Source organism: Anarhichas minor, unplaced genomic scaffold, assembly GCF_050575085.1.
Source record: "Anarhichas minor isolate MPS153535 unplaced genomic scaffold, ASM5057508v1 ptg000031l, whole genome shotgun sequence".
Taxonomy (NCBI): Eukaryota; Metazoa; Chordata; class Actinopteri; order Perciformes; family Anarhichadidae; genus Anarhichas; species Anarhichas minor.
Window position 1 is genome coordinate 4,874,818 of NW_027466477.1, and position 7,303 is coordinate 4,882,120.

The 7,303-nt window shown below is 44.7% G+C and overlaps 1 protein-coding gene across 1 annotated transcript; it reads right to left on the reverse strand.

Annotated features, from left to right (window-relative positions):
- Positions 1-2,732: 2,732 nt before the first annotated feature.
- gm2a (ganglioside GM2 activator) lies at positions 2,733-6,766 on the reverse strand. The gene is made up of 4 exons (XM_076105241.1): positions 6,530-6,766; positions 6,154-6,306; positions 4,939-5,121; positions 2,733-4,259 (listed from the first exon to the last, which is right to left on the reverse strand). The coding sequence occupies exons 1-4, from the start codon at positions 6,623-6,625 to the stop codon at positions 4,104-4,106; spliced, it is 588 nt and encodes a 195-aa protein (XP_075961356.1). The 5' UTR covers positions 6,626-6,766; the 3' UTR covers positions 2,733-4,103.
- Positions 6,767-7,303: the final 537 nt, after the last annotated feature.

The following is a 7,303-nucleotide window of genomic DNA, read 5'->3' on the forward strand; positions in this document are numbered from 1 at the left end:
GAACCAAGGGGGGAGGAGAGGAGGGGAGGAAACAAGGGGGAGGAGAGGAAACAAGGGGGGAGGAGAGGAGGGGAGGAAACAAGGGGGAGGAGGGGAGGAGAGGAAACAAGGGGGAGGAGAGGAGGGGAGGAACCAAGGGGGGAGGAGAGGAGGGGAGGAAACAAGGGGGAGGAGAGGAAACAAGGGGGGAGGAGAGGAGGGGAGGAAACAAGGGGGAGGAGGGGAGGAGAGGAAACAAGGGGGAGGAGAGGAGGGGAGGAACAAAGGGGGGAGGAGGGGAGGAGAGGAAACAAGGGGGGAGGAGAGGAAACAAGGGGGAGGAGGGGAGGAACAAATGGGGGAGGAGGGGAGGGGAGGAACAAATGGGGGAGGAGAGGAACCAAAGGGGGAGGAGGGGAGGAGAGGAAACAAGGGGGAGGAGGGGAGGAGAGGAAACAAGGGGGAGGAGAGGAGGGGAGGAAACAAGGGAGTGAGAGGAGGGGAGGAGAGGAGGGGAGGAAACAATGGGGAAGGAGAGGAGGGGAGGAAACAAGGGGGGAAGAGAGGAGGGGAGGAAACAAGGGGGAAGGAGAGGAGGGGAGGAAACAAGGGGGGAGGAGAGAAGGGGGGGAAACAAGGGGGAGGAGAGGAACAAAGGGTGGAGGAGGGGAGGAGAGGAAACAAGGGGGGAGGAGAGGAGGGGAGGAAACAAGGGGGAGGAGAGGAGGGGAGGAACCAAGGGGGGAGGAGAGGAAACAAGGGGGGAGGAGAGAAGGGGGGGAAACAAGGGGGAGGAGAGGAACAAAGGGTGGAGGAGGGGAGGAGAGGAAACAAGGGGGGAGGAGAGGAAACAAGGGGGGAGGAGAGGAGGGGAGGAAACAAGGGGGAGGAGAGGAGGGGAGGAACCAAGGGGGGAGGAGAGGAAACAAGGGGGAGGAGGGGAGGAGAGGAAACAAGGGGGAGGAGAGGAGGGGAGGAAACAAGGGGGGGAGGAGGGGAGGAGAGGAGGGGAGGAAACAAGAGGGGAGGAGAGGAGGGGAGGAAACAAGGGGGGGAGGAGGGGAGGAGAGGAGGGGAGGAAACAAGAGGGGAGGAGAGGAGGGGAGGAACCAAGGGGGGAGGAGGGGAGGAGAAGAAACAAGGGGGAGGAGAGGAGGGGAGGAGAGGAGGGGGGAGGAGAGGAGGGGAGGAACCAAGGGGGGAGGAGAGGAAACAAGGGGGAGGAGGGGAGGAGAGGAAACAATGGGGAGAGGAGAGGAGGAAACAAGGGGGGGGGAGGAGGGGAGGGGGGGAGGAGGGGAGGAGAGGAGGGGAGGAAACAAGAGGGGAGGAGAGGAGGGGAGGAAACAAGAGGGGAGGAGAAGAGGGGAGGGGAGGAACCAAGGGGGGAGGAGGGGAGGAGAGGAAACAAGGGGGAGGAGAGGAGAGGAAACAAGGGGAGGAGAGGAGGGGAGGAACAAAGGGGGGAGAGGAGGGGAGGAGAGGAAACAAGGGGGAGGAGAGGAGGGGAGGAAACAAGGGGAGAGGAGGGGGGAGGAGAGGAGGGGAGGAGAGGAGAGGAGGGGAATTGTGATGTTTCAAGTTTTGTCGATTTTGTTTCATTTTAACTTTACATTTAGATTTTTAAAACATGTAAATATAATCCATAACTAATAAACATATAAAGATAGTTAATAAAAGATGATTATTAGTTATTTTACTTTTATTTTCATATATTTAAATATTATATTTATCTGAGGGAAATAAAAAAAGATCCTTTTAGTTTGAGAAGTCTCATCCTGCTTCCTGATTGGCTGAGAGCTCGTCAGTGATGAAGAACACCTGAGCAGGTGATTTACCTTCTGCTCAGTGGAGCTGGTGGAACATGTTCTCTGTAGGGCTGAGCCACATCAATCAACTTCAGCAAACAACCCAGAATGATTTAATGCAGAAACATTAAGGTATCAAACACGTATTACTACTTTACAGTTAAATATTTAAAGAAAAAAGCAGAAATATCTTTCTGACTTCTTATTATAGTCTCAGTATAATATAATAATATATATATCATATAATAATATTCACTATAATATAAAACACACACACACACACACATATATATATATATATATATATATATATATATATATATATATATATATATATATATATATATATATATATATAATGATGTATTTATAACTATACATCATGTCTCAGCAGGTGCTTCATGTCTCTCACTCCCTAACTGTCCGTACTGGATCTGTCCCCGTTGTTTTAAAAAGCTAAATAAGTTATTAGCATGACGTCATGCAGCTAGCCTAACCTGTCTGGTGTTCAGCTAGTGGAGAAGCTTCATGTACTGCTTCCCTTTCCCGCTAGTCTGCTGTCTGATTGTGAGGTCAGGCTGATCTGATATCAGCTCTTTGGCCTGAAGGTTCTCCTCAAAGTTCTCCTCTCAAACGGGTCCTGGGGGAGGATCGCGAGGATCGCTTCCGGTTTCAACTTCCAGTTCAAGCGAAGATCGCTTCCGGTTGAAACCGGAAGTTGGTCTGCGCAGCCATATTGACGGCCGTCCCAAAGCTGTTATTTCTGCTCTGAGGAGGGAGGAGGGACGTCTGAGGAGCCATGAGCGAGGACCCACGAGAACAGACTAAACTGCTCCATAGACCCGCCTCTTTTGGGCAGTTTCTCCAGCGTTCCAGAGCTGCTGAGACGTGCACACGCGGAGAGGACGTGCACACGCGGAGAGGACGTGCACACGCGAGAACAGGTTATTGAATCATTTTTATTAAATCATAAACAAATCAACTTTAATATCAGTTCATTTAATACAATAAAGATGAAATAAATCAATAAAGTGAAGAATTAAATCACTAAATTAATATTTAAAAAATAAAGCTTTAATTGATCCGAACACTTATTTGATGAAAGAACGTTTTAATAATCAAATAATAATAATAATGATTCTCAAAGAGGCACTTTGTGTCTGAACGTGTAATTATTAATAAAGACATTAAACACAAACTTCCTTTTGGCTCCCAGTGCATTTAAAGACAATGTTTCTACTTATTGTTCTATATTTCTATTTATTAATTTCCTTTGTACCCTTGTTGACACTTTATTTTGAAAAGCAGAGAACTTCCTCTGTCTTTTCCACTCATTTGACACAAACAAGAAACAAGCTTTTATTTTGACTAGTGCTGGGCAAGTTAACGCGTTATTATCGCGTTAACGCATTAATTAATTAACGGCGACAATTATTTTATCGCGCGTTAACGCAGGTTTTTAAAAAAATTATTATTATTTTGAAAGTCCGTTGCTCTCTGGCTCTGAATACACAGACAGACCGACCATGGGTCACAGGGGGGGCGGGATGTTGATCAGGATTGGCTTGGGATGGGCGTCATCACGCGTCTCAACCAATGAGAGCATTCGGGGCGGGCGCTGCGGCGCGATAGCCTATCAGCGTTGAGATGCTCCTCCTGTCATCACTGACGTCCTGACGTTGAATCAGGAAACACATCCTGTATCTGTCTGTGTTCACCAGAGCTCCACGATACCTCATATTACTGGAGACCGGACTATGTGTATACATGTGTGTGTGTGTGTACCGTACGGTACAAACAATGAATAGACACTGTCGTATTTACGCCTGTGTGATGTTATGTTGAGTGTTGATGGAGCTGCTACAATATTAGCTTAGCATAGCACCGATCGATCCAGACTCCATTCAGAAAACAAGTATTTTAAAGGGTATTTATCTTGTCGTCTTGTAGAGAGAACTAACAAAACATAACAATGCGATTAATCGTGATTCAAAATTGTAATCGTTGCCCAGCACTAATTTGACTAATGTATCACTCAATGACCTAATTTAGTTATATTGTACAGTACTACTGTTATTAGCAGTTCTTCTTCTACTATTTCATAGATTGTAGTTCCTGAAAGCTTTCTTGTTTCTCTCACATCAAACAGTTCACAGACTCTCTGAGGTTCATCAGTTTCACAGCTTCTGCTTTCGTTTCCTGAATGTTTCTGATTGTTTGATTTAGTGCAGAAGAAGAAGGAGGAGGAGGAGCAGGAGGAGGAGCAGGAGGAGGAGGAGCAGGAGGAGCAGGAGGAGCAGGAGGATCTGACCCCTGTCAGTCTGAGCGGAGGGACAGAGACACCTCGAGACATCCCAGCTGTTTGTCCTGGAGGCCGAGGACGCCCTGGAGCTGGTAGTTACCGTTAGTCAGCCAGGAGGGGAGGTCCATGAAGGGGAGGTAGAAGTCTGACTGAGGGAGGGAGTAGGAGCCCTGAGGGGGGGGGAGGGAGGAGCTTAATCCTCTTTAGAATAACAGCAGGATGAAGTTTAACATGTAATACATACACTGGTGTGTGTGGGTACTCAGCTCTTCTTCATGGGTTAACATTATACTGGTGTGTGTGGGTACTCAGCTCTTCTTCATGGGTTAACATTATACTGGTGTGTGTGGGTACTCAGCTCTTCTTCATGGGTTAACATTATTACACTGGTGTGTGTGGGTACTCAGCTCTTCTTCATGGGTTAACATTATACTGGTATGTGTGGGTACTCAGCTCTTCTTCATGGGTTAACATTATACTTGTGTGTGTGTGTGTGGGTACTCAGCTCTTCTTCATGGGTTAACATTATACTTGTGTGTGTGTGTGTGGGTACTCAGCTCTTCTTCATGGGTTAACATTATACTTGTGTGTGTGTGTGTGGGTACTCAGCTCTTCTTCATGGGTTAACATTATACTGGTGTGTGTGGGTACTCAGCTCTTCTTCATGGGTTAACATTATACTGGTGTGTGTGGGTACTCAGCTCTTCTTCATGGGTTAACATTATACTTGTGTGTGTGTGTGTGGGTACTCAGCTCTTCTTCATGGGTTAACATTATACTGGTGTGTGTGTGGGTACTCAGCTCTTCTTCATGGGTTATCATTATACTGGTGTGTGTGTGAGTACTCACAGCCTTAAAGGGGCAGCGACAGGGCAGCCCGTAGGTGTGAAGAGGTTCAGGACAGTCCTGACCAGGAGGAACCAGCTGAGTCAGCAGATCACACAAGTCCTCATAGTGACAGCTGCCCACCTCCTCCACACACGGGACCTTCACCCAGAAACCTGCCACCTCCTTCTTCAGGGTCACGTTCACCTGGGGGGGGAGAAGAGGAGAGGAGGAAGAGAGAAGAGGAGGAGAAGGTGAAAGGTGTAAACATGATGCTGATGAACATATAAAGCTGAGCTCTGAGGAGGTCACATGTACTCACACAAGTACTACAGTACTACTAGTACTACAGTATTCTGTATACTCACAGCCTATATAAAGTACTACAGTACTGTGTACTCACAGCCTATATAATAGTACTACAGTACTACAGTACTCTGTGTACTCACAGCCTATATACAGTACTACAGTACTCTGTATACTCACAGCCTATATAATAGTACTACAGTACTCTGTATACTCACAGCCTATATACAGTACTACAGTACTCTGTATACTCACAGCCTATATAATAGTACTACAGTACTCTGTATACTCACAGCCTATATAATAGTACTACAGTACTCTGTATACTCACAGCCTATATAAAGTACTACAGTACTCTGTGTACTCACAGCCTATATAAAGTACTACAGTACTCTGTGTACTCACAGCCTATATAAAGTACTACAGTACTACAGTACTCTGTATACTCACAGCCTATATAATAGTACTACAGTACTACAGTACTCTGTGTACTCACAGCCTATATAAAGTACTACAGTACTCTGTGTACTCACAGCCTATATAAAGTACTACAGTACTACAGTACTCTGTGTACTCACAGCCTATATAAAGTACTACAGTACTACAGTACTCTGTGTACTCACAGCCTATATAAAGTACTACAGTACTACAGTACTCTGTGTACTCACAGCCTATATAAAGTACTACAGTACTACAGTACTCTGTGTACTCACAGCCTATATAAAGTACTACAGTACTCTACTCACAGCCTATATAAAGTACTACAGTACTCTGTATACTCACAGCCTATATAAAGTACTACAGTACCCTGTGTACTCACAGCCTATATAATAGTACTACAGTACTCTGTGTACTCACAGCCTATATAAAGGACTACAGTACTCTGTGTACTCACAGCCTATATAATAGTACTACAGTACTCTGTGTACTCACAGCCAGCGGAGCGCTGAGCTCCACCGTGGTGGACCCAGAGGCCGAGGCCTGCAGGTCTCCAGGTATCACGATGGGATCAGGAGACACAGTCAGAGTCTTCAGCACCGCTGGAGCATCTGGAGCTCCACAGTTCTTCCAGTCGAAGCCCAGAATCTGTACACAAAGTAAACAGTCAATCAAGTAGTTTAGACCTCTGAATGTGTTGTTTTCTACCTTCCACACAAGTTTTACTTCACTTCCGCTTTAAGGTTTGTGTTTTATTTTTATTTACTTTCCTGGTTTGTAAAGCGGGTCACAGTTGTACTTGTACTACAGTAGTACTACAGTAATGTACTAGTACAAGTAGTACTACAGTAATGTACTAGTACTGACTCACCTGGGTCTTGGGGACTTTCTTCAGACCGGAAGTGCTGCTCGTTACCGGAGTTATAAAAACAACCAGACCGAGAGTTAAAAATAAAACCGTATCCATCGTGTTCACTCAGACCGGGAGGAAGTGACGGTAACGGAGAGCCGGTAAACTGTCCGGTAACGGAACTAAACTGAGGAGGAACTGAGGCTCCGGTCTGTTTCGTTCTGATGAAGTTTTACTTCCGTGTTTACGAACAAATCCAGTCTGTCACGTGACCTCACGTCACGTGACATGCGCCTGTTAAATAGATTAAAAGAAAGATATATTATATATATATATATACAACTCTGACGTCATTCAACTGTGTGTTACAATATTTGTTTAAACTAAAATGTAATGAAATGTTAATTATTGAAATTAAAGACATTTTATTTTATTGTTGGTGGGACTTAGACTCAGTCATTTGTGTTTAATTGTTAATTTTCTTTTATTTATAAATACAATATGAATATATATATTCATATTTTAATATATCTCTATTTGATTTATTTATTCTGAAATGATTTGTGTATTTTATTTTATTTATCAGTGTTTTTATTTCACATCAGTATTTATGAGATATAGTACTGTATTTATATCCAAAACAGCACAATGTTTAATATACTAATATTAGCAGTGTTCAGTTACGTGAAGAGATGAATATAAAACATATATGAACAATATAAACAAACATCTTCTACAGTTATTGATTGAACGAAGGTTTTCTAAAGGTTACAGAAGATGATATGTTTGATCTTC

What these genes read in the sequence shown, in the direction of transcription:
- gm2a (XM_076105241.1), bottom strand. Translation starts at nt 6,625, where the DNA reads ATGGATACGGTTTTATTTTTAACTCTCGGTCTGGTTGTTTTTATAACT. An exon ending in AGCTCAGCGCTCCGCTGGCT is followed by an intron (nt 5,122 to 6,153) that starts GTGAGTACACAG and finishes CTCCCCCCCCAG; the next exon opens with GTGAACGTGACCCTGAAGAA. An exon ending in GTCGCTGCCCCTTTAAGGCT is followed by an intron (nt 4,260 to 4,938) that starts GTGAGTACTCAC and finishes CCCCCCCCTCAG; the next exon opens with GGCTCCTACTCCCTCCCTCA.